Raw genomic sequence first — 27484 nt, forward strand, 5'->3', positions numbered from 1 at the left:
TCATAGAACTGTAGATAGGTGAGAACTACAAACAGATGTCCGATGTGTGCAGGGAGGGCTGATGTCTTCCCCTGAGTCTGCCAGATTACGGGCTCCAAGTATAAATATGCTCTTCTGAGGCTGGATTCCACTGTTTGGGTGCTTGGCTTCCCAACTTTTACAATGATCAGGTATAAAGTTCTGAAATGCTGACCTGAAGCGCCTGGATAAGAGGTTATAAATAAGAGGGTTCACAGCAGAGCTCAGATAGAAGAAAACACCTGGACAAAGAAAAGACATAAGATAGATTATCTATGATTGAATATTCTATGATATCCTCCCAACCATAATTATAATACCTGAACAATAGAAAACAAACTACTGCACTCTTTTTTGGCCTCATGGCATGGATCCCCTCCCATAGCTTTTCAAAATGGCAACCCAATTTCTAGTGTTCCCTCTGAGGTGTGCGGAAGATGTCAACCAGCCATCTTATGGTTTAAAGTTTGTGGGGCCAGCAGCTCCTGAAGTCTATTGGACCCTGCACAGTTTAAACAGCAAACGGGCTAATACAGTACAGTACAGTGCAGCGCACTGTTAGCCCGGGTTTGGCCGCACGTTTTCGATGCGCTAGCTTTACCCCTTATTCAGTAAGGGGTAATAGCGCATCGAAAATGTGCGGCCAACCTCCCCGAAACTAATAGCACCCACAACATGCAAATGCATGTTGTTGGCCCTATTAGTTATTCCCACGCGAACCAGAAAGCAAAATGTGCAGTGAACACACACATTTTACTTTCAAAAATTAACACCTGCCGGCGCCGGGGAAGTGTACAGAAAAGCAGAAAAAACTGCTTTTCTGTACACCCTCCGACTTAATATCATAGCGATATTAAGTTGAAGGCCCCAAAAATTAAAAAAATAAATTGAAAAAAAATAAATTGAAAATCGGCCCGTGGCCCGCGGGTCAGAAGACGGACGCTCAATTATGCCGGCGTCCATTTTCCGAACCCGTAGCTGTCAGCGGGTTTGAGAACTGATGCCGGCAAAATTGAGCGTCGGCTGTCAAACAGTCACCAGTCCTGTCGAAAAAGAGGCGCTAGGGACGCGCTATTATCCCTAGCGCCTCTTTTTACCTTGGGGCCTAATTTACATAGGCCACCCTCCTGAATCGCGTGCCCAGGAGAAGTGGCCTGTGCGCGCACCGGGAGAGTGGGCGCTCGCTGGCTCTCCCACGCGTTTTTCTGTATCAGCCTGATAGATAGCTGGAGCATACTAGGAGGGAGAAAGGTGTCCATGATCCCCTATGCACCTTAGAGGTAACACTGATGACTTTTGATTCCAGACTAGAGATCTGAGCACCATGAAGGATGGCCTGGCTGTTTCAAAGTTACCGTCATTGTCACTGGGGGCTTGACTTTGCTTCCTCTCCTAAGTCCCTTGCAAAAGGAAAGCTGCAGCAGTCCTAAAGGGAGCGACATGCTTTAATAAAATCAAAAAAGAAGAGAAGTAGCACTGCAGCAGGCTGGGCATGCCAAAAGCAGGGGAACTCTGTAATTGTAGATCAGGAGAATCTATCTATCTATACATTATTTTAAAGGGAAGGAAAACTAAAATAGATCTCAATCAGCTACTGGGTTGAGAGGAGGGAAAAAATTTAAGGAAAAAAAAAAAGAGAGAAGCTTGGGGCATGCCAGAAACCAGACAGCAGGATAGGGTTCCCAAGGTGGTCCCAAGAGCTAGTGGCCATCTAGGTGAGGTTCTGACTATATACTGAAAGTGTCAGGAACTCAAAAATCATTTGATGCTCCAAAAAGTATCAGAGGAAGTGACAGCCTGGTATGAAGGAGGACAAAGACGATTTTGAGGACCTGATTGAGGATCTCCAACAAAGAAAAACCAAGGGGAAGGGTTGATGGCTGATTCTCCTTGAAAAAGTTGGAGGATGAGTGTCTGTGGCAACAAGCAGCAAGTCCGATTCAATCCTAACCAGAGATGATTTATCTGCCATTTTCCTTGATTCTGGTAAGTTTAGCCCAGCTGAAACTGGTTCTTCTGATGATCATTTGCTTCTTATCTACCTCTGAGACTACTTTGTACAGCTCCTTCAATTGGCTTTTAAAGTTCTTAAACAGAAAAAGAACCAAGCAAAGCGGAGTGAAAAAGATGAAGGTGTATCATCGAGAAAAGGAAAGCAAGTGAAAGCTCAACCCTGCTTGGGAGGTCCTGAGGAAAGAGTCAAGGTTGGATAACCCCATGTGCTCTGTTGGTTCATTAAAATCAAATGTCCATGCAGGGATCCAAGATGGCTACATGAAGGAAGGAACCACGCTGAAGCTCTGATGACCTGCTTGTATTTTGCCTTCTAGCACTGCTGAATTTTTGTCGAAAAAGTAAAGAAGCAGAAGGGGAAGGAGTTTTTATGTCATTGAACTCACCTGATTTTCAGTTGGAAATACCCATGTTTCATGCGGCTGCTGTTTCTCTGAGGCCCGGTGGAGCATGTGAGCCAGAAGGTTTGGTTTCTAGCCCCGGGACTGATATTTCTCTCAATCCAAACCTCCAAGCAGTCCCCTTCAGCTGCTGTGTAGCAGTGTGGCTATGGGCTCTGAGATCACTGTGGCTCATGCATTGGAAGGTCAACACAGAATTGACCTTTTGGCTATTGCTGGTCCACCCATCTTATTTTTGGTTAATGGATTTTTATTTAGGAAACAATTTCTATTTCAAAAAATGCACGCCTGTGGGTTGATTAATATCCCGTGCATACTTTGGAAAATTGAGTACATTTTTGCTTTGATGGTTGAAAAATATACATTTACCTAATGTTGAATGATATATGGATGATTTCTTATTCATGGTCATGTTGGAGAGATTCCAAAAGGTTTGTAAGCCTTGTTGTGCAAGAAAAACACAAAATCTCTCTCACAGGATTCTTTTTTCTTTTTTTAGGAATTGTGTTTTTAGGAATAGAAACAGATGCGCCAAGTACGATGACAAGTCTCCCTGTAGATACGTTTGTTAGAATATGGGGGGCATTGAAACCATTTCTAACAATTAAAAAAAAAAAAGTCATAGTTCACCAAGTTCAGGTCTTTTTTGGTTATTTGAAATTCATCTGTAGGATAGAGGTGTGCTCTCCAGTTATTTTAATTTTGGTTCATTTCGTTTCAGTATTTTTTTGTGGTATTTCTTCATTGTTTTATGTCTTATTTTTTAAATTTTTCTGTTTTTGTGCCCAATTTGCATATTGTGCACATAAAATGCAAATACACACATTCATTTTGCACACACTATTTGCATTTTACAGGTACAATTTATAAATTATGCAAATAAATCAGAAAATGAAACAAAAGAAAATGAATTTTGTTTTTTAGTTTGTTTTGAAACTAAACAGTCTGCTTTGTTGTGTTTTTTTCATGTTTCAAAACTAATGTACATCCTTAATGTAGGGTTATCCTAATAGAAATGACAAGTAGTAATAGTAAGGTAGGGATTTTCTACATTGCTTAACTATGGCCAGTTATGTGATGCATAGAAAATATCATTTTATTAGGTTATCGAAGTCATGATGACCTGTTGATTTGGTCATTTAAAGGGAGAGCTATATGATTGGAAGACCCTGTTTTTAACTGTGAGCTAAAATTGTTCATTGACTCAGCCATGGGAAAGAATTTTGAAATCTATTTCAAATGCTCACCCAGATGACTTTTCTAAGGAGTTTTGTACGTAAATGTAATACTATCGGAGTAATTTTCAAAAGCCATTTATCCACGTTAAGACGGTAACTTTCAAATGGGCATATGTTATAAAATAGCCTTGGCACACGTATGTGTACTCCTAATTTTACAAGTGTGTGCGTACAGCCATTTTGAGACGCGTAAGTGAGGGAATTTTATAACAGGCGCTCATCCACACCATGATCAGTTTCACCAGTTTTCCCAGTCTAGAGCTAAGTCCTTCAAACCCCCTGGTTCTTTAATCTGCATTCCTCCCAGTTTACCCAGACCCCTCAAACACTTCAGAGATGCCTGGAAGTCGTTTTATTAAGACTTCCACCTCATCCATAGAAGTACATTTGCGCTGGTGCATAGGTATTTGCATGCACATCTCTTGGCCCTGTCCCAGAAGGTATTGTGAAAAATTTTTATTTATAAAATGTAGATAATATACAGTATTTATTTTAAATGTTTTGGCAGTGTTTTGTATGAAAACTATATTCCTGCCCAGGTCACTCAAAATTCCGTGGGCACAATCGTGCATCTCTGATTCTCTGGACCATGTGTTGTAGTATATGGTCCTTTTCCTATTTATTCCATAAGACTACCAGTCCAGCACAAGAAAAAGTTGGAATTAGGGCACACAGAAGAATATGCCAGTGTGCAGGTAGAAAATCAATTTAATTAGTATTCATGGAAAAAAATTAAAATAAAACATAGGGTACAGTAACTTTTACATGGGTAGTTTTATGTTATAAAAACTAAGAACATAAGAAATTCATCCAGCTTCTAGCAGTGGCCAATACAGGTCACAGGTAGCTGGCAGGATCTGAATAAAAAGAACTAACATAACCAATTTATGGCTTTTAGTCCTGCCTTTGCCTTATTCTTTCTGTTCCATTGGAAGACAGCGGACAAGACTATCCAGCCCAGTGTACTGTACCTGTATGAATTGTATGTTTCCAATGACTGTAATATTGGGATCATGCTTTGATGAACACTGTCCTGTATTCATGCCAAGGTTTTACCTTCATAAGTAACTCACGCACCTGACACCACATGGATAATGTTGAATACATTGGCAAGTGGCTCGGTCCAGTCTCTCACAAAGCTGAAGAAGAGTCGATCCACATGGAATGGTGCCCAGCAGATGGCAAACACCAGCACTAAGACAACTGCGAAAAGAAAGCAGGCACAGAGCATGAACCTAACAGGCAGCTGATTTAGTATCCCGTCTGAATTATTTATTCTAGCTTTTAAGCTAGTGGTTAATAAATAGTACTTGGAGTCATTAATTTGTGGGTTCAGACACTGACTAGAAGACCTGAGCCTGCATGAGCCTGTATGGAACACTTTGAGCCTTTTTTTTTGTCCCAGAGGCATAGAATGGGGAAAGCCCTTTTTGAATAAGACCCAGTGAATAAAACAGTATTACATAGTTAATCGTAATAATAAGTACTGTATTTGCTGATGGCCATCTTGAGTACTGTGTGCAGTTCTGGTTGCCCCACTTTAAGAAAGGTACAGCAGAACTAGTAAAGGTACAGAGAAGGATGACAAACATTGATAAAGGGGATGGAATATCTCTCCTACGATGAGAAGCCAATGCAGGCTAGGGCTCTTCATCTTGGAAAAGAGACTTCAGAGAGGACATGATTGAAGTTTATAAGATCATGAGTGGAGTGGGACAGGTAAATAAAGGATTGTTATTTACCCTTTCAAATAATACTAAAACAGAGGGGGCATGCCAAGAAACTAACGACCAGCAGATTAAAATCATATTGTAGAAAGTACTTTTTCACTCAGCGCTCTATCAGGCTATGGAATCTGTTGCCAGAGGACATGAGCAGAGCGGTTAGCATAGCGGGGTTTAAAAGAACTTCGGACAAGTTCTTGGAGGAAAAGTCCATTATTAGTCAGGTAGACTAAAGGAAGCTGTTGCTATCCCTATAAGTGAGTAACAGGAATTAGATCTAATCTATGGGATCTGCCAAGTACTTGTGACCTGGATTGGCTGTTGTACGAGACAGGATGCTGGGCTCGATGTACCTTGGTCTGACCCAGCATTGCAATTCTGAAGTTTTAACATACATTTTTTTTATTGCAATTTGCATTGAACTACTAGTGGAATCATGGAATATAAGATATATACATAACTAAATATGGGCAGATTTCATGTGTGTAAGAGATGGATCTGGTTAGATAATAATAAAAAAAAATCTTTAAAGTTTAAACCTTTTCTTAAAAGGAAAAAATGCAGACATCATCATTTTGCATAATCACGGCTTATTGAAAGGGGACCAGAATATCCAAATTTCAAGGTACCTATTTCTTGGCTCTTTGCTTCTTCATTTGGTTTTATTCCAGTTAAGGATAGTTTCAAACAATCATGGTTTCTACACTTTCTACTGGGGCTTCTACAATAAAATTCATACAAAACCAATTGGCTTGCAAAAAAATTTAATTGGCTTTTTCAGCCATTCAAAGAGTGTGATGCAAAAAGATTTAGGGGTCTAGTTACTAAGCCATGTTATGCATTTAACATGTGTTAAACAACTTATGCAGCAATAACATGCAGAATTTTAAATAAGGCATGTTTTTCCTCCAAATAATATGGGTGTCTACGGTAATGAGCTGCTTTAAATGCATATACTTTGCAAATGCATGCAAATTAGCTCATTACTAGTACACTTTATGCTAATAAAATAACATGGCTTGCCTCGAAAAACACAAGCTGCATTATTTTCAAGAAAGGTAGCTACAGTAATCCCTGGGAGCATCGGGTCGGTAATGCACATCCTGATGCTCCTGGGCTATTCTTAAAGGGCCATCACAGCCCAAAAGACACCCCCCCCCACCCACCCAACATGTTTAAACAACCCCCTGAGGGGATTGTAAGACTCCCACTCATCCCTGCCACTTCTAGAGGTGGCCCTCAAATGAACGAAATCCTAGTATTGCGTCAACTGGTGCCATTATGAAGGAAAAGATCACTGGGCCTGGGGCGTAGGAGGCACTTCAAAAGGGGATGTTGGGTAGGGGGCTGGGCATTCGCTGCAAGTTTAAAAACATTTTTACCTGAGGACTGCTTGAGGGTGGGGAGGTGGGAGGAGTCTCACAAGACCCCCAGTGTTTGTTTCAAAACATTGGTTGGAGGATCTTTTGGGTCATGATGACCTTTTACGTGGATGATGGCCCCAGGGTGACGGGACCACCGTCGCGTGTCTTTTTTTTTGTCATTTACCTGCAACATTTTTCACCTGCAAAATTTTACTGCAGGAGAAAATATCACATGGTTTCCAAAACTGCGGTACGCAGTACCACCTATTTGGAAGCTTCTTCAGTATTTCTCCCCTCTGGGGAAAAATACCACAGCTTTATAAATGGACCCCCATCTTAGTATACTCGCAGTAAAGAATGTCAGATATAGTATGGTCACGCTACTCTTATGCAATGGCTAAATAGCATGAGCATGTCACTTACCAAGGGCATGATAAATAGCTTGAGCATGTTAAAGTGAACATGCTCAGTTCTCTTTTCCTTTTGTTTGCTCCGCTGACTTCCAAGGGGCATGCAACTAAGCCTAGTACATTTAGAAGAAAGAAATAGGAGATCTACTGCACTCCAGGTGAGGGGGGGGGGGGGGGCATTGAGTGGAGAGTTTCAGGAAAATAGAAACCTAATATGAATGTGTGTTTGAACCATCTGTCTCATGTGTCAGTAAGGATCTTCCAAGAGCAGTGTCAAATGACATGATTGGGAACAGAAAGGATCATGCATGGGGAGATCCACTGAAGAACCTAGCTGTCCTGATCCATAAAAGTACTAATATTTCGCTATTCTTCTTTCTATGAACACCCTATAACGTAGGCACCACAGTGGAAGTATCACAGTGTCTGTTATTGCCTCAGAGCTCAGACAGGAGCTTTGCATTCAAAACAAAAGAATTGTCAGCTCAAACAGGGCGTTGAGCTTCAGTCTTGTTCTTCCGTTTCAAGCCTGAATGTCTACACCGGTTTTTGCCACCAAAAACGTCAGTGACAGCAAAGACCTTTGTCCTCTGGGAGCCCATTATTTGAAAATACATTTGCCTGATGTAAAGAAAAGTGGATTGTTTAAAAGTGCCCCAGTATGTGCCCCTGAACTCCTCTGAAACCTCCTTTTTGCTCTCTTCTGCCATTCTCTCACTCTCCTCCTTGTCTCCCTGCTCTGCTGTCACCTTATATATATATATATATATATATATATATATATATATATATATATATATATATATAGGGAAGGCTGAAGAAAGGACTGGGGGCACCTACTAGCCCCTGTGCTTTTATGACTAGCCAAGAGATGGCGCTAGCTGCCCCTCCCCCTGCAGGCTTCGGTGGCCACACTGACCACAGGAATAAAAGTAATGAACCTGATAATCATGCCAATCTCTTGGAGCATGTCCATTTCCACACCAGTATGAAACCTCTGTGCCTTTTGCATTGCAAGGTGAGAATCGGTGCTTGAAAAGTTTCTGTCACTGCTTTGTTTGAGAAAATCTATTTGCGGTACAGATATTTGAGGTGGATGCCTGGCATGTCCTCCTAGAGGAGGTGGTGGGATTCAAAAGGACCATGGAATAAATACAGAAGATCCCTAGTGGCAAGAGGATGGAAATGAAGCACTAAGATAGCCATAGTAAGTTTTCTGTATGGAGTGGCCATTACAAACCTAAACACCTTGCTGGGCAGACTGTACATGGACCATTTGTTACTATGTGTATGTTTATAAGAATATATGCAAGAATTGTGTGTTAACTGTGTTTTGTTTTGGCAATGAGAAGTGTCCTCAAATATACAGTGTTCATTCCCAAAGGCCATGGGCACAGTTGTACAGAGTTATCTACTGTTCATGATGTGCATTTTTCAGTTAACTGAGCGCTCTGACATTTTCAGTGTAGCATGATCATGCTATTTGGCTTGCCCTCACTAAGTAACATGCTCGCATTAGTAACACCAGGCCCTGGCAGTTATTAAATAACATCCACTTAGCAAGCTCTTACTAAATGGCATGAAGAGTGGGCACACAATGCTAATTAGCACGAACTGAGTGACCCCTCATTTGCATATGTCGGTTCTTCATTTGCAAGTGTAAGCGAAGTTTTGCATGCTCATGCTAATGTGTTGGTACACTGGCAGGACAAGAATGACTGGGGATCGTCTCTGCTCCGTGAAGACACCCCCCCCCCCCCCCCCACAGATGGGGATAAGGCACTGAAGGGAGGGTCTGGGGTCTGTGAGGGATTGGAAAGAGGAGTGGCAGAATCTGTGTGTATGTGTGTGTGTGTGTGTGGGGGGGGGGGGGGGGGGGGGGGGGGGGAGTTGGAACTGGCTTTATTTTCAGTTTGTCTTCCATTATTTCTTATGGGGGATTTTTTTTGTTGTTTTAAATAAAATGAAATGAAAAGGAGAGAAAAAAAGGAGAAAAAAATTCCAAAATAAGCTGAGTGTTACACCAGGATGGGGTTCATACAGAAGCTAGAATAGTAATAATTTGCTTAGATTTATAGACAGAGTAGAAAAATTGGACAAACATTCTAAAAACTTTATAAAATAATGCCAGGGTTTAATTTTAAATCAACATGAAAGGGTGCATGAGTTTAACGGCTAGTAAACTATTTACATTTTTTTAAATTTGTGTGACGATTTAACACTTTTTCAGTATATTTTATGCTGAGGGCAGGTCTCCAGATGTGGACGGCTGGTGTACGTAAGTTTGCTAACTGAATCTAGACTCTTAGGGTACTCTGATCCAGTCCTGGTTTTACTCCAGTGCGTGCATTAACTGTATTTGTAGTCTTGCTGTTCTCAGGGAATGGAATAGAGAAATCAAAATTACCTGTCCCCCATATACAATGGAGCCCATTACAACACGAGGTCTCCTAATCTAGATGTATATTAACCCTTTAGAACTGGTTTGTTCTTTTACTCTTACGTGTTTCATATATAAATAAGGTCTTGGTACTTTACATAACATCTTGGTGACAGATTTCCTGGATGGTCGCTGGATGCTCATTGACATTTCATCTGTTTCCAGAGACTTATCTTGTCGAAGCTGAAAAACAAAAAAAGGATGCAGATGTTAAACTTCACTCCCTTTTACTAGTCAGGATGAATCTAATTTGGCAGCAATCATTGATTACAGAATGTAGAAATGTTGGACCTGATATTGAGCCCTGGCCGGTTAAGTAACTTAGCCGGCTATGATGATGAATATCTGCATATTTTGGGTTTTTTTATATACCGGCATTCGGGAACGCAGTCCCATCATGCTGGTTCACATAGAACAGGGGTGCATCATAAAACATAAACTAAAAACAGTGGTGCGGAAAATGCAGTTACATATAACAGGGAGATTGGAACTTGGCAGAGAAAGATGTCTTGCTACTTAGCTGGATATGTCTTGTAGCTGGATATGTCTTGCTACTTAGCTGGATAAGTTATATCTAGTTAAATTAGACCAGCTCTATGGCTGGTCCTACTTATCCAATTAACTTAACTGGATAAAAGCGAATATCACTACTTATCTGGTTAAGTTAATCAGATAAGTAGCACTGTCCTGATCCACCCACAATTTGACCAGCTAAAAGATAGCTGGATAAGTAACTGAGTCTTACTTAACTGACTGTCAAGTGATAAACACACTTTCAATATCAGGCCCACAGTAATTGTGTTGTGTTATTGTTGGATGTTTACCCCATCTTGCACAAATTCCAGAAAGGTGGGTCATAAATTGAGATTAAATAGAGTAGAGAGAGTTCAGAGAGAGCTACCAAAATGCCAGTTTTGAAGAAATGAACATCGGAGATCAAGTGAGGTCTCGGATATTGCAAGGGGAAGGACATTGGGCTGAATGGGTGAGCCTTATGGTCCTTTATCTGCTGTCCTATTCTATAGGTTTGTGATGCAGAGTCTATGCCGTAAGACTTCTTGTGAGAGACTTGAGGAAGAAACTATGGTATAATCTGAGCGCAGTATTTCCCAGCTGGTGAGGCTCTCACTCTGATTGATGGAAACAGCGGCAGTGGAGGAGCTCTAGCAGCCGCCAAGGTAACTAACCAAGCGGGCCTACCACATCAGGCTAACTTATATATAGAGAGAGAACTCTGCCCCGTCCTCTTTAGTTTTAGTAAATAGGAGAGACATGGGGCTTTCAGTGCTTCTCTAGCTATTCTTTTGACCATATGGGTGCTCTCATGTCTGCATTGTCTGCCCAATGGAATTTGGTGTGTCTCATAATATTTATGTCCATGTAGGCCTGCCTTTGACTTTGAAAGGGTGGGAAACACTGTCCTGGAGGAAAAAAGGAATGAATCAGTGATACATGAAGAAGCATGCATTTTTCTGTGGAAAGTAATTTCTAGAACAAGGGATCCACCAGGCTACACTCCAGGCAAACAATTCTCGGCATAAAAGTCTCTGTCTTCTTGACAAGCATTTATTGCTCTAAAAAGATTTTCTTTCATAAATGTACTGAGTGAGGGAGTAGGCCTCACTCTAAAAGAGCAGACTCTATCTCAACAAAATCCTAACTCAAATGCCTCACCTCCTATTGCTCTAGTCCCTACTTATAGGCAAGGTCCACCCACTCAGGCAGCCTCTAGTGGAAGAGTTGAAATGTGGTATTCCTGCAAGCTGGCTTGTGAGGTACTAGGAACATCTAGTGGCCAACCCATAGGGAGGGCCCATACATATAGTACAGCTCTTTCAGTAGAACTGGTGAAGGAAAAAAAAACTGTATCAGAATTCAGGAAAGCATAGAGAAATAGAAGAGATGAGTAGGAAAAGTTGGAGATTCGATGGGAACTGCAGTCTCATTGCAGGAAGAAGAAATATAGACAAATGGGATCGGTCTTGCTGTCATCATCTTTCTTCATAACCTGTGCTTGTTATTGAGTAGTAAATAATTTTATCTCCACACAGTATTCACACTGGGAATGAAAAAGTCAGAGAGAATGTGATGTCTAAACCTAACCTACTTGGGGAAGAGTATAGCAATATCTATCTCCAAGAAGAGGTTAAGGTGAAGCAGATTCGACTAGAAATGCTAAGTAGCCCTCTGGAAACAAACCCTTTAATTCCCTTAGCACATGGATGAGTAGCCCAGACTAAGAATGATGGTAATTCAGGGTTCAACTTCTGCTGATGCTCCTTATGGCTTTAGGAAATTCATTTCAGCCTCCATTACCTCAGGTGCAAACTTAAGGGGTTATTTACTAAGAGGTTCATATTCAAAGGCATTTAGATGGATAATTTTAGAGTTACCTGGCTAAATGCCAAATTTTGAATATTTTGGTCACTTATCCTGCTAAAGTTTACCTAGATATTTCATTATTTGGCTAAAATGTAGCTGGATAACATAGGGCATTCTGGGGACATTAGGTTAGTCAAATAAGTTATTCAGCTAACTCTGATATTCAGAGGGCCCATAGAATGTAAGCCCTCTGGGGACAGGGAAATACCTACAGTATCTTATGCAACTCGCCTTGAGCTACCACTGAAAAAGCGAGAGCTAAATCTAAAATAAATATGCAACATAGTTTCTGTTGAAGTGCCATAGACATAAGGAGTTTAAGTCAACAATGTAAGGTGTGCATATAAATCAGTGCGTCTAAAGTTACAGGAGGAATTTACAAACTGTGTGGCACAAGCCATACATTGCAAAATATCACACGTTTCTGCCTCAAAACTTCCTATATCCATTTTATAAAATTGCATGAATATATTTGGTGCTTGAAACAATTATAACAAATGTGTGCAATAACTGTCAGTTATGCGTGGAAACAGGAGTTTTAGATAGTACGTGTTTACCCTACTTATGAATATGCTTGCCTGTGCACATAATTTTAATCACCAGTTCTCTGGTACCTCCACCAGTTCACCCACGCTCCCACCAGTAGACCTCCCCTCCACCACTTAATCTAGACCTCCCACCCAAAAGCTGTAGGTGAAAGGCAAGTGCACAATTCAATTAGCAATTAGCATGCACATATTCTGCTTACAAAATAGCAACTTATTCACAAACTTCTAAACTCCACCCCAGAACGCTCTGGGCTTAAAGCTCACCTTTTTTTTTTTTTTTTTTTTTTACCTTTAACATTTACATGTGACACTTCTATTACTTGCACACTTCCAGCATTTGCAAAATGCTGCTTACACGCATAAGTGTTACCTATGCATTACCTTTCAGTTTTAAGCACTGAAACCTTTTAGAATTTGACCCTCTTATTATTTCTTTTAATCATGGGCATGCATAAATATTATGTAGCAATAAGAATCACCAAACAAAAAAAAAAAAATAGCCGAAAGCTACCACATATCGTAAAAGGCTAACAAAAAGTGGTGCAATGAGAATTAAATGCCTCAGATTGACCACCTGAAAATTGTGATTGAAATTTGCAGGCACAGTTTTATGGGCTATTCATAAATCAATGGGCATCAACTGTCACACATAGAGCCCTAGATAGAAACCCCATTCATTCATTTTTTTAAAAATTACTTTCAAATGATTTCAGTGTCAAAAAAAAAAAGTACCAATCAAAGTCTTCAAATAAACAAATGACTTCAAGAATAGTTCATGTTATATCAATACTAAATAAAGATACTTTCCAGACTCCAGACAAACTGATTTCTTACTTCTATTGTTGTCTGGGGCCTTGATTTACTAAGTTCTTTCTCATAATTACAGAATGGAAAAAAAAGCCATAGTAATTGGAATCTGGATCTTTCGTACATCCTATACATCACGGGCCCTCACAAGATTTAGGGAAAAAGTATTCAGCCAAAACTTAGGCAGTCAGGTTTGGCTGAAAAATTCTCTGAAAGCATTATCTTAACCACTGAGTGAAAATTGAACAAGTTCCTGGAGAAAGGAGTCAATAAACTGCTATTTATCAAACTGACAGAGAATAGCCACTGCTATTACTAGCATCAGTAGCGTGGACTCTACTTAGTGTTTGGGTTTTTGCCAGATACTTGTAAGCCTGGTTTGGCCACTGTTGGAAACAGGATGCTGGGCTTGATGGACCCTTGGTTTGGTCCAGTATGGCAACTTCTTATGTTTTGTAAGGATTTATTCACCTTCAGGATGGAATGTGTCTTAAATCAAATGCATTTTTCTGCACATGAAGATGGGGGCCCTGTGAAAGTGCTTACTGATGTCGTGTCACCGTCCATATTTTTTGGTTGGCAAATAAATATGGAAATTTTCTGTAAGATTTGTGAATCAGATTTATTTAAAATTCAGGTACAGGGCATTTTTCAACACAATCCACTGTTGCACAGATTCTCTGCAATTTTCTGCAGGAAAACCTGTTCAGTTGTGGCAGATTTTACCATGAAGTACACAATTTAGTAGGAAAAAAAAGTTGCCGTTTTATTATTTATTTAGAGGGCAATTTTCAAATTGTCCTCCATGTGCAAAAAAGTGTTTGAGGCCAGAGAAGAGATGTATTGCATGGCAAATTTATGATTTGCAGGATACTCCAAGCAGATAACAATTGTTTTAAAGACAGCATAGAGAGTTTAATGAAAAATCATCAAGCTTTCCAAAGTCTAAATCAAGGCCGCAAGCAGCAAAACATCTAAATACGGCCCAAAAAGACTAGTTTATATTCCACAATAATTGCGGAATATTTAGATGTTTACATGCTTGCTCCCTTGATTTAGTCTTTGGGTTTCCTGCGTGGCTGGAGTTTCCTGTTTTCTTTCAAGGCCCAGTATGGCAAATTCTTCAGTTCTTATGTCTTGCACAATGAGACTTCCTAATTCCACAGTTTGTAGTCCATCTAACTTTACCCTCAGAGGGAGTGTGCTGGAAAATTGGGTGATCCTTACTGTCGGCCTTCCATTTTGAGGAAGTGTTCTATCTTGTACTGCCAGTTTTTTGTAATGTAAAATTTAAATGAAAAGTCTCTGTTTCTTTTACATGGGTGTATCTACCATATCCCAACTCCTTATTAATTTTGCATAGAAACCAAGATGTTAGCAGATAAGGGCCATTGGGTTTACCCTGTGAAATTTCTGTTTGCCTACAGGACTGCCACATAGATCCTCCTTGGCTTGTGCTCTGCTCCCTCCCTTTCCCTGTCCCTAATGCCCCTTTGTGTGAGTCTGTCCTAGGCATGCCCGGCCCTTAACCACTTCCACTGGATGAAAAAAGGTTTGTTTATATTCCTTATAAAATTCTGCTAGCAGCCCTTCCCCCATGTAAAAAAAAAACAAAACCCTTCACTGTTGCCATACAAAGCTGGTCCCTCCAAAATCCCTCTAAAACCTCTCAAGGCCAATTATATCCCCCTCCCCCCCCCCCCCCCCCGCCAGTCTTCCATGGGCAGGAGTGATCCCCAGTCACTCCTGTCCTCCCTCTCCCTTCTTTGTTTTCAAAATGGATGCCAGTCAGTCCATGGCTGGAGCCATTATGCTGTACGGCAGATTCTGGCCTCGGGTTGACTGGCTGCTGATTTTGAGAACTGTGAGGCAGGAGGGAGAGGAGGGGCAGAGAAGCAACTGGACATTGCTCCTGCCTATGGAAGAGCAGCAGATGTATTAAGATGTGGTGTGGGGGTCCAAGAATGGAGATGCTTTTTATGTTTTTAACTTTGCCTGGATCCACCATGGTTTTTCTCTTTTTTTTTCCCCTATTTCACTTTTTTTCTGTTTATTTCATTTTGAATTCATGAAACCAAACTAAATAAACAACAAACGAAGGAAAAAATCAAAACAACACAGAAAAATCAGAATGAAACAAAACAAAATATTCAGTGCACATCTATTCCTTTCTGGCTCGTTACTGAAATCTGCTAGAAATCTGAATGTTTAATATTTCCCTTTTTTCCCTCCTTCCTTCTAGTGAGTAACCTCTTTAGCTCCTTCAGTTTTTCTATGTATAACTTTTATAGTGCAAGCCTCCTGTTTTAATTTGCTTTTGTTTTACTGATCACTTTACCAATAATTCACATCACATCCTTCTATAATGATTAGAGTATTGGGAAATCATGCTCTACTTATCAAGAATGCATAATGAATAGAATAATTTAGCATTCCTGCATCTGTTCCTGGAATATAAACTATAGCATTGGTTTGGTGTTGCTTTATTGATGGTGAAAACCTTTTTGGAGAACAGTTACTTTTCTTAATATTAATAAAAAAAGCAACAACAAAAAAACTGCCTGTGTAATAGTCCAAAGCTATTACGGTGGATTTTATCTGTTGACGTTCTCTCTATATATTATAAAAATGTTAGGGGCTCCGGGTGAGACTTGATTCGCATCTGCATATGCACAGGCATAATGCCCTTACCTAGAGCAGTGGGAGGAGCTGCGGCTTGCAAGGAAGGAGCTTCAGTGCGGAGCCAGAGATTGTGGGGGCACTGAGACTGGAAGGGATCCTTACATGGTGGGGCATCAGGGACCCTACCAGATGAGGAATGACAGCAAAGGAAAGGCTGGTGGGGATTCCCGGGCCCCACCAGAAAAAAAACTGAGATGCCAGCAGCAGAAGGGCTGGTGGGTTTCCCCAAAACCTACCAGTGGCAGGAAGTTGAAGAAGAGAAGAATAGTTGGTTGATATAAGGAATGCAGTTATATTTGTGGGTGATGGTACTATAAATGAGCTGTTAAAGGGAAGGTTTGAAATTTGAATTTAAATGATGCATTTTTATGTATTTGATTGCTGAGAACTGCCTTGATTGGCTATATGAGTATGGTATGTGCGGTATATAAATAATAATTGGAAGGAAAGGAAAGGAAGATTACCTCTGAGCCTGAGGTGGAATGGTACTAGGAGAGGCGGGGAGGGAAGGAGAGGGTGGGAAGTGCCATAGTAAGTGGAGGGGGTATAAGGACGGGAAGGGGGGGGAGAGTGAGGAGAGAGGGGAAAGAGTTATTTGGAGTTGGGGGGGAGTAGTGGAAATAGTGGGAGCGTGAGAGTGAGGAGAGGGAATAGTTAGTAGTGGTGGGGAGAAGTCAGGAACGGGGAAAAGTGAGGGGGTGGTGAGCTGGAGGAGTCACAAACCTACCATTGCACATACACCCCCCACTTTCTGCCCTGGACATCTCTCCTCTCCTCTCCTCCCCTTCACATGCTCCCCCTTCACATACATTCACTTCACACTACCAACCCCCTAGCTCCCCCAAGCCATCCCTTGCCACACACCCCACCTTTCCCTACATCCCCTACTCTACAGACACACAAACATATTCCTACACGCCAAAATCTACACAAACATATGTGAGAGTGAGAGGGAGGGGGTTCCTCCCTACCCAATGAGGTTATTACGGAAAGGGAGGAGCGTGCACACACACTTATATACACCCAGCTCACTCAATCTCAACATGAACAGACCACTCGCACCATTCACACTGAACCCACAAACAAACACAGTAGGGAGGAGGAGAATGTGGAAAGTGCGAGAGGAAAAGAGTACAACCCCCAACACCCACACATTCACTCTCACCTCCCCATGACACTCGCACACGCATGTGGGGGGGGGAGGAGAGGGTGGAATATGGAGGAGGCCAAAGTGAAGAATACAATGGGGAAGAGAGGAGAGAGTTCATGCACACACTCCCCCCCCCCCCCCCACTAAATCAAACAGCAGGGTGCAGGCAACCGCAGCTTTTCCCTCTTCAGCTGTGTGGCACAGCCTGATGACTCAGGGCACTGAGCTTTAGAGTCTGGGAATGGGCCCAGTGTGCCAGGTGCTAACAATGCCCCTGCCCTTATCATTCCCGCACACAAAGGGGGGAAAACAAAAAAAGGAGAAGCAAGACTGAGAATTCTACAGCTCTCCTCCCCCCCCCCCCCCGCCCTTCCTTTCAGTGGTCGCTTGCCAGGCCATTCCTTGAATTTCCCTACGAGGCACGAACGTGAAGCAGGATTGAAGCAAGCAGGGGGCACAGCCCCTAGTCTATTTATATTCTTTGACTGAATCTGCCTACCCCTTCCAGAGCAAGTGCTGAGCGTGTCCATAAATCTTAATAACTCGGTTATAAAAAAAAAAATGGCTAGAGAAATGAAGTCTACCAGATTTATTATACTTACAGTTGCGTGCAAAATTGCAGTAATAGAAATTGATTATTTTAGGTGGGGATAACCCAACCACACAAAACACTGCATTATTTCATTTAAATAAAAGGGGGCGTTTTGAAGACTGCGACTGCCAGAAAATCCATTTTTTTCATCAGTCATATGGATAAGGTAATTTGGTATCTGAATCCCCTTTGAGCTCAGTAGATGGCAGCTATTTCATTTGATTTATGTCAGGACTCATTACGGTCCTTCAAAGGTGACAACCAAAATATGCAAACTAACCTGAATCGCAGACCTAATGTGTGCACCTACATCTGATAAATATTCTTTGTGGCTACCCTGAAAGCCAGACCCAGTGTCCAGCTCTCAACAAGTGAGAGTGAATACCCTTGGTCATCAGATGTTCGTATAGGAAATGCATGTTTTTGGATTGTCAATATGGATATATTAATCCACACTGAACAAATGTATTTTGGAGCCTGTGGAATGCAAGACCTTTAATAAAAAAAAAAAAAAAAAAGAGTCCAATCCTCAAGGGCCACAAACTTGTCTGGTTTTCAGGATTTCCACAGTGAATATGCATGAGATATATTTGCATACATAGGTAGGAGGACAGTGATAAGAACAGGGTAAAAGGCATGAGGGTAGGGGGCTGCATGTTGGTTTATATTTGGAAACTTACTGTATATAGTCATCTCTCTGAATGACAGTGAACAAAACAGAGGAGACAAAAAAAATTTGACTTGGATAAGGAGTAGGGATGTGAATCGGGTGCCCAATCGTTCCCACTTTCAGGTTCGTCTGGCAGCGGGAAAATCTCATTTTTCTCTCAGATCCCCGGTTTTTTTTTTTTTTTGTTAAAAATCTGTTTTCGGGTTAGTGCACGCTAACATGAGTTAGCGTGCACTAACCCGAAAAACGATTTTTACGAAAATTCGGGGGGAAAAGTGATCGTTTCTTTTTTTTTTATCCAATATATTAACGAAGTTAGAAATATCGTACGATATTTCAATTAGTTAGAAAAACGATTCACATCCCTAATAAGGCGTGATATCTTGTATGTAGTACAATTCCTTGGGTGTCTATGTTTAAATGCTTTTTTGCAGATCCTTTTATTTCAGATTTTAGAATTCAGGACTTCACTTAGCATTCATTTCAACATATTTACCCTCCCAAAACTTATATAAACCGTGCATTCATATGAAATGATTGTGCAAAGCGAATCAAATGAGGCCATTTTGGGTGTTTCAAATGGAACAAATCAAAATTAGTCTTTCATGAGACTGTTTTTGTTAAAAACATGGCCACCCGAGGCCTTCAAACCCCCCACTCTTGCCTCTCAGCCAAACCTTGGCGCCCAGACTGAGCCAAGCTTGGGGTCTGCTGAGGCCCCTCTAATAAACCCCCCTTCTGCTTGGCAAAACTTGCCTTGGGGCCTGGGCCCCTCAGACTCCATTTCTATTTCTTGCAGGGGCCGGGCTCTCTCACCCTGACTTATTCCTTCCATGGGAGAATGAGGAAAAAACGGGGGAGAAGCGATGCCCATTCACTTCTGCCACCACCAATCCCTTAAAAAAAAAAAAAAAAGGTGCTGGCTGCCTGGAGGCACCAATTTGACTTCCCTTCAGTGCCTATCTCAGGTGCAGCCAATGCCATTTTTTGTTGTTTATTTTTTTCATTCAGGAAATGAATCAAACTGAAAAAAAAACATTAAATAAACAAAAAATGAACCACCCCTTCCCCCCCCCCCCCCCAAAAAAAAACCAAACCCAACAACAAAGGAACAGAAACAAAATTACTGTGCCTGCACAACCCTGGCTAAAAACCATGAAAAAAAAATTAAGAGTAAAAGGTGGAGGGATAGTCTAGTGGTTAACATAGTGGGCTACAAACCAGGGAAGCCAGGGTTCAAATCCCACTGCCACTCTTTGTGACCTTGGGCAAGTCACTTCACCTTCCATTGCCTCAGGTACAAACTTAGGGGATCATTTATCAAAATGTGCTAAGGCATTTTCGCATGCGTTAAGGGCTTATTGCATGCGAAAAGCCCTGTTAACGCATGTGATAGGCCCTTAATGCATGTGAAAATGCCTTTAATGCATGCAATAGCACCATATTGTATGGTGTCATGCAAATCCAAGAAAGCTCCTCTTAGGGGTGGGAGTGGGCTGGGTTTGCCAGTCTTAACACTGATTTTAACTACACCTTTTTCAGTAGCGTTAAGCTGTGCGATAGCTTGTGTTATGGGGTGGTAAGGTGTTAGTGCATTTTGTGATGTCTCCTGAAAGGCCTGTTTTAGTAGGTTTGAAGCTCCTGGAGCACCAGCCTGACCATCTTGGGGGGGGGGGGGGGGGGAAGGGGAGAGAGAGACTAGCCATGATGTCCCCTCCCTACATATAGGTATTTGTATCCCTATGGGAGGCCCACCTAGTAACTCGAGGTGAGGTTTAGGTATTAGTGTAGGGGGTTAGAGGCCACTTTGACATTCAGCGTGAGATGTACGAACAGAACAGTGGTTTCTTGTGAAGATTTGATGACCTTTGGAGAGAGGAGACTCACCCAAAGATGAGATTTGTGCAATGTTCTCTCCACCTAGCTTGATGTTACCCAGGTAGAGTGTCCATCAAGCCAGGTTGAGAGAACCTTGCACAAATATCATCTTGGAGTGAGTTTCCTCACTCCTAAGGTCATCAAATCTTCACAAGAAACCACTGTTCTGTTCATACATCTCATGTTGAATGTCAAAGTGGCCTCTAACCCCCTACACTGATACCTAAACCTCACATCGAGTTACTAGGTGGGCCTCCAATAGGGATACAAATACCTATCTAGGGAGAGTTCATTATGGCTAGTCTCTCTCTCTCTTTCTCTCTCTGTGGTTCTTTGCAGAAAATACAACAGGTCTGGCACTTATTACATTTTGATAAATCCAGACCTTAATATGGGGTACATTTTAATAGACAGCGCGCGCACATACTTTTGTTCGCGCATCAGGCGCGAACAAAAGTACACAGGATTTTATAAAATACGTGCATAGCTTATAGAATCCGGGGTCGGCACGCCCAAGGGGGTGCACGTTTGTGCAACTTGCGCGCGCTGAGCCCAGCGCGCGCTGCCCGTTCCCTCCGAGGCCATTCTGAAATCGGAGCGGCCTCGGAGGGAACTTTCCTTCTGCCTCCCCAACCCCCCCCCCCCCCGACCCTATCTAAATTCCCCCACCTCTGTTTCACAAGTTTGCACTCGCCAGGCTGGCTGCCATGTGCCATGTTCCGGTCCGGAGGCCGCGGCCATGCCCCCGGAATGCCCCCTGGCCGAAATCACGCCCGCGGCACTGTCCCTGGATGACGTGCCGATCGCGTCACGCCCCCGACACGCTCACCCCAAGAAAGCCACGGGACTTACGCGCGTCCCGGGGCTTTGTGCGCGCCGGAAGCCTATGCAATATAGGCTTGGCGTGCGCAGGGCCATTTTAGAAGGGTTGCGTGTGTATCTTATGCTCGTAATCCTTTTAAAATTCGGCCCTATGGGTTTAAAAATTAGCATATATGCACATAAGTAGCCTCTATTTGCATATTTTATAAAAGATAACAATTCCTGGCATATTTTCACTTTTGCATGCACATATATGCCTTTAAATAAGGGGTAGTCTAGGGGTATTCTGGGGCGAGGCCAATGTGTGTACATTTCTATTTCTAAAGATGCAAGTGTATATTTGCCAACTTACATATTTTTGTAATTAATCTCTTTATTCAATTTCAAATTAAACAATCAAGAGACCTTGATTAGATAAATACATAACAAACATATGCTTACCAAACAAAAAAGGAAAAAAAGAGAAAAGCAAGTGCCATTCATAGCCATTATTATCTAGTCCACTAAATGGAGGAGAGGTAAAACAATGAGAAAATTTCAAAAATACTCAGAGGAAATCCAATGGCCTCAATCTATAGCTTTAAGGACTGCTATATTCCTATTTTGAAGAAAGTTCTTCAGCTGTGATGGATCAAAAAAATTATATTTAGTTCTATCCAACTTAATGACACACTGACATGGGAACTTTAAAAGGAAATTAGCCTCGAGAGCCTTAACTCTCTGCTTCATTGAAAGAAACAATTTTCTCTTAAGCTGTGTTTCTTTGAAAATGTCTGGGAAAACTGCTATCTTTTGTCCCAGGGAAGTTGTGTCTTTCATACTAAGATAAAATCCCAATGTTAATTGTTTGTCTGATTCTTGAGAGACAGTAGCTAGCAAAGTTGCTCTGTCTAATATTTCAGATTGCAAATGTTCCAAAAAATCCCTAGTTAGATCAATATTATCAGATGCTATCTTAATTTTATCTGATCCTTCATCAAATGAAACTATTACCCCCTCATGCTCAAGCAAATAAAATACCTTTGAGAAAGTAGGAGTAGATTCTTTTGATGTTCTTGGTAGAATTTCCTTGTTCAATTCAAGGGGAGATAAACCTCAAATTTAGCCTCCTGGAAAAATTTGCCATATTCTCCAATTTCTGATGTAAAATTAAATTATTTTTCATAACGGCAATATTAGAATCCTATAAAGTAGAATGTTTGTTTTCTATCTCAACTAATTTCTCCCCTGATCTTTAATTAACTGAGAATACCAATGGAAATTCCACCTAAAATCTCAAGCATGGGGTCTATTGTAGAAGAAAATTTTTTCCATATTTGAAATAGCAGTCCATAGTGTTTCTAATGTGATTACTTCAGGCTTCGTAGATGGAAAATCATTAATCAGCTCGGACATTTTAGATGCTAATAGCCTTCTTGCACCAAACACTGAAAATTCCCCTTTATGGAATGAGGAAGGGGTAGACGTATTAATCCCCCCTTCAGTCCCAGGTCCAGGTAAGGGTCAGTAACTCAATCTAAGGAGGAAAAGGACCTTCACATCTTAAGGAGACCGAAGTATCAGAAGAAGCGGAGTGAAAAACTTCAAGTTCACTTTGTCCTGGCTGTTGCCTCTGAAAGTTAAATACATCAAGAGTCTGCTGAGATGCAGAAGAAGGTGAACAAGTTGGTTGTGCCTTAACCATGCCGTTCCTCCTTTTCCCCCATGCTGTACTTACAATTACAGGCAATCAAGGAGGAAGCTAGTGGAGGCAATCAGTCCCAGGCACGTTGATGCACAAGGTCTTTGGCAGTGGGCTGCCTCACTTGAATGACATCACAGTTGAGACCATGGGGCTTGGAACCAGGTGCCTCCAAAACTGCCTATGGCAAAGCTTATGCTTACTCTCCCCCCAGCTTGTGTATTTTTACACCTTCTAATTATCTGGCGTAAGTGATATTAAATGTGTTTATTGTGTAGTATTGACTAGGTGGGAGGTCTGTGTAGACTGGGGGGAGTTCAGACTGAAGAACCAGGAGAGTCTTCATGACCTGAAGAAGGACTGGGAGAACAGGTAGACTAATTGGTAAATTGATTAATTAAATTTATGCACATGTTTTAAAATTGGCTGACTTATGTGCATGTATCAGACCTTATGCGTGTAACTCCTTTTTTAATTTTGCATGTAAAATGTGCGTATATTTTTAAAATAGGTAGGAAAAGCACGTGCTTTGATATACATTGTTTCTAAGCATTGCATGTATTTGCGGATAAGCCTATATACACGCATATGTTGTGGCATAGAGATACGCATATTTTATAATACGTGTGTTATAAAATACGATTATAAAACTACATGTGGATATATATATGCATATATGCTGCCTTGTGCAATTGTTTGAAAGTTAATCCTCCAAGTCAGAAAGCTTTCTGGGGATAGGGAAATACCTACAGTATCTGAATGGCTTTTGAAAATTGCTCCAATAGTATGTTACATTTACACATATAACTCCTTTGAAAATTACTTCCTTAATGTGCACTTACATGTGAATATCCTATGGACACTTCAATGGCATATAGTAGCAATTTTCAAAATCCTACTTACATGTGTAAAGTGCATTTCTACTTGCAAACCAAGTTTTAAGTGTCTAAGTCCTTTGAAAATTACCCTCATAGAGGATAACTTTCAAACAACTCTGTGCAGCCCCATCTATGCATGTATATGGCCACGCGTAGATTTATGATAGTATTTTATAACCTGCACATATTATAAAATAAGCATATGTCTACCCTGCAACATACACACATATCTGTTTACGTACAAATATATGCAATGCATTAATCAATGCACTGAACACATGTACATTTTCTACCAGTTTAAAAAATATAGCACATATATTTTCTGTGTGAAAATAAAGTAAGACTTGCGAAAAACTTGATTTACAAGCCTAGGTCAGCATATTTTAAAACATTCATACGTAATTGAAATGACTAGTTTTCCCATTCCTCCACCAGATCAGCTGCTTCTTCTCTAAGTCATCAAGGCCTTCCTGGTTCTTCAGCCTGATCTCCTCTCAGTTAACCCAGACTTCCTATCCAGCCAATACTACACAATAAACACATTTGATATTAGGGATGTGCATTCGTTTTTAACGAATTTGAAATTGACTAATTCGTCCTGGTTCAGGAGAACCAAAAAACGAATGCAATTTTTCCAAAATTTTGGAAAAATGTGGTTTTCGGGTTAGTGCACGTTCCTGTTAGTGCACACCAACTTTAAAATGTTAGCGTGCACTAACCCAAAATTGGTGTCTCTTCCCCCCCCCCCCCCCCAAAAAAAAAGCCCGAACTGTGGGAAAAACAAAAATTTCCTGCGGCGGGCCGAAAACGAAGCCCGAACCGAAGTGCAGTATCGCTGCATGTTTCTATTTGATATCACTTATTCAAGATAATTAGGTGTAAAATTACAAAAGTAAGTTGGCAAAAATACGTATGTAAGTCACTTTTAAAATAGCAATTTATGCATGGAACTGTTCACCCCATGCCAGAATGGCCCAGATCACTCCTTTAATTCTGCACATGAAATCTAAAGTATGCACGTACTTTCAAGGTGTATAAAATATGGATTACCTGGATACAACCTACTTATGTGTGTATATGCTGTTTTACACTCATAACTCTTTGAAAAGTCACCCCATAGCATTGATGTTTATAAAGCGTGTGGGTAAATCCAAACCCCGTCACCAGCTCCAACTCAGGAAATGCCTCTGCTCGGTCCTAAGTAAACTTACCCGCGAACATGGCATAAAATTGCTCACTTATCGGGTGAGCAATTTTATAAAAGGCCACTTCTGTGCATAAAACACTGTCTTGCCTGCAGAAGTCACTTTGGAAATTCATCCCCTAATAGTCTCAGGGTTGAGTTGTCTATTTATTTAGTTATTTATGTAAACTAATCCTATATTCTGTTCTACAAATCTTATATTTTGTGTGTCTTCATGCATCTATTGTAGACTCATAATGTGGAAACGATGCAAAACAGGCTGTGTCCGTTTTCAAATCAATAGTGACTAGGGATCAGAGTTAATAATAATTAAAAAAAAATGTTACCTCTTTGCTTTTAAATATGTACAAACCAATAACCTGCCATATAACATCCTTTACAGCCCACTTCATTCCTGACCCATTCCTTTTCCAGTACAGTTTGATTTCAAGGTATTTCTTCTAGATTCCTATCTGCCAAAATCACAGGTAATTACCTAAGGGAGGGAATTATTTAATGCAGATTCATGGTGTGTCTACCAATGCCTGAAAATATAGTGTTAGTCTGTAGTAAATTTTATCTTTTCATTAAACCTGGTGTAGCCTATATAGAAGTCTTCCTTACGTGTGCACCCTGATTGCTTATCTCCTGTGTTGCACCAAAATAAGTGCAGTACAGGGCATGGAAAAGTTAATACACTGAGTGATTCAGGATAGAAATCCCTCAGTGTTAATTTTATCTGTTTATTGCTGGAATAGGATCTTTTTTTTTTTATTACTATTATTTCGATATAAATACCCTAAAGAAGAATTACCATGCTAATGTTATCATCCCATACACTTGCAGTGTAAGTTAAAGTACATGGGCACAATACAACTTCATAGACCAGGAATTGTTTGCCCTCCGAAATCTACAAAGAAGGGAAGAGAAAAAAAATGTGGTGGAGTGGAAAATAGAGTACCCAGAGAGTGTTTCAAGCATTTAATTCTATAGACTGAATGTTAAATGGTTGATACAGATTTAAAAAGAACAGAAAACTAAGAGCTTTGGAAGGGAAACACATTTTTCTACATGTTTGATGATCCTTAAATATGGTTTCTAATAGATCAAATGGCATAGCAACAGTTACAGCACCACCTCTCTCTGTCTGCTATGAGAAACATACTTTTATATGCCAGTACCGTACCAGATTATCAAAATATATTGTGTAATGACTACTATTTATTTATTTAAAATTACTTATATACCGCCCATACACAGCCCTGAGCAGCTTGCAAAATAAAACAGTCACAGTCAATGAATAAAACACAGGAAAAGAATAAATATAATGCCCAGAAACAAGACTAAATAAATGGATACATCATAATTTCGGTATTTATTTAGCAGTCATAAATGCATATTAGCTGTGATATGTTTTATTCAAATACCCTTCAATTTTGTCCTTCATCCTGGCTTCAAATATGCTTCAACAATATTTATTAATTAACAAATATTTCTCTGTTTATGGCCCCCGCTCGAATCCCATATGTTGCTCATGTTATTGCTCAGACATTGTACATGATCTCAGTTGCTCTGAACATTACTGCACTGGGGGTATTTTCTTTTTTTTTTCTTTTGTTCCTGTTGAAGAAGTGTCTTAACAGAAGCCAAATAAAACCCCCTAAGCCAGCCACAGCTCTACGGAGCTAACTGATGCTGTTTAGAATTGCCCAAGCAGTAGCAGCAGAATGAGCACTAACTGCAGAGAGAAGGAATGCACAGATAGTGTGTAACAGTTGTTAAAAGTGAAAACACATTAAAGGCCAGGAGGCCGCTAAATAAAAACAGCAAAACAAGGCATTGAAAAGCAGAATTAAATCTAATATATTTTCTATAACTTCAAAGAATATACATGCTAACCGAGTATATAAAGTTTTGTTGCAACTTACTTTAAGTCCCATCAGGTAGTACAACACACTTATGACTGCCATGGGCAGCACATAAAAGAGGAAAGATGTGACTTGGATGATACAGTTGTAAATCCACATGGGTTTGACCACAATACAAGTGGCGGAGTTGGGGACGAGCGTTCTGTTGGGAAAATACTGTAGCATGATGCCGTGGGTGCTAGTGTTGGGAATAGAGAAGAGAATGGATAAAATCCAAATGACTACCAGGATTCTCAAGGCACGCTTCCTAGTGCTCTCCAGCTTGGCTCTGAAGGGGTAGATGATGGCCACGTACCTCTCAATGCTGACCGTGGTCACGCTCAGGATGGAGGCAAAGCACACTGTCTCAAACAGAGCTGTTTTAAAGTAGCAGCCCACCGCCCCGAAGAGGAAGGGGTAGTTGCTCCACATCTCGTAGATCTCCAGTGGCATTCCAAAGATCAACACCAACAGGTCTGAAACAGCCAGGCTAAAGAGGTAATAATTGGTTGGGGTCTTCATATTGCGGTGCTTCAGAATCACCAAGCAGACTAGGAGGTTGCCTGTTACGCCAATGACAAAAATCGAAGCATACACCAGAGTCATGGGCAGAAACAAGTGACTGCGCTTCGGTCCACATAAAAATGCTAAGTAGTCCTCTGTGCTGTTCAAGTATTTCATCAAAGCCATTTCCAT

At 40.9% G+C, this 27484-nt stretch overlaps 1 protein-coding gene across 1 annotated transcript; it reads right to left on the reverse strand.

Moving 5' to 3' along the window:
* Positions 1-27484, reverse strand: NMUR2 (neuromedin U receptor 2). The gene is made up of 4 exons (XM_029583445.1): positions 26810-27484; positions 9707-9791; positions 4748-4873; positions 1-260 (listed from the first exon to the last, which is right to left on the reverse strand). The coding sequence occupies exons 1-4, from the start codon at positions 27482-27484 to the stop codon at positions 1-3; spliced, it is 1146 nt and encodes a 381-aa protein (XP_029439305.1).

This window comes from Rhinatrema bivittatum, chromosome 18, assembly GCF_901001135.1.
Source record: "Rhinatrema bivittatum chromosome 18, aRhiBiv1.1, whole genome shotgun sequence".
Classification (NCBI taxonomy): domain Eukaryota; kingdom Metazoa; phylum Chordata; class Amphibia; order Gymnophiona; family Rhinatrematidae; genus Rhinatrema; species Rhinatrema bivittatum.

Excerpts from the sequence above, each read along its gene's own strand:
- NMUR2 (XM_029583445.1), bottom strand. The coding sequence starts at position 27,484 with ATGGAAATGGCTTTGATGAAATACTTGAACAGCACAGAGGACTACTTA. Across the intron at positions 9,792-26,809 it reads ACTACCTGATGGGACTTAAA|CTTCGACAAGATAAGTCTCT; the intron begins GTAAGTTGCAAC and ends TTTGTTTTTCAG. Across the intron at positions 4,874-9,706 it reads ATCTGTCACCAAGATGTTAT|TTGTCTTAGTGCTGGTGTTT; the intron begins GTAAAGTACCAA and ends TTCTTTTCGCAG.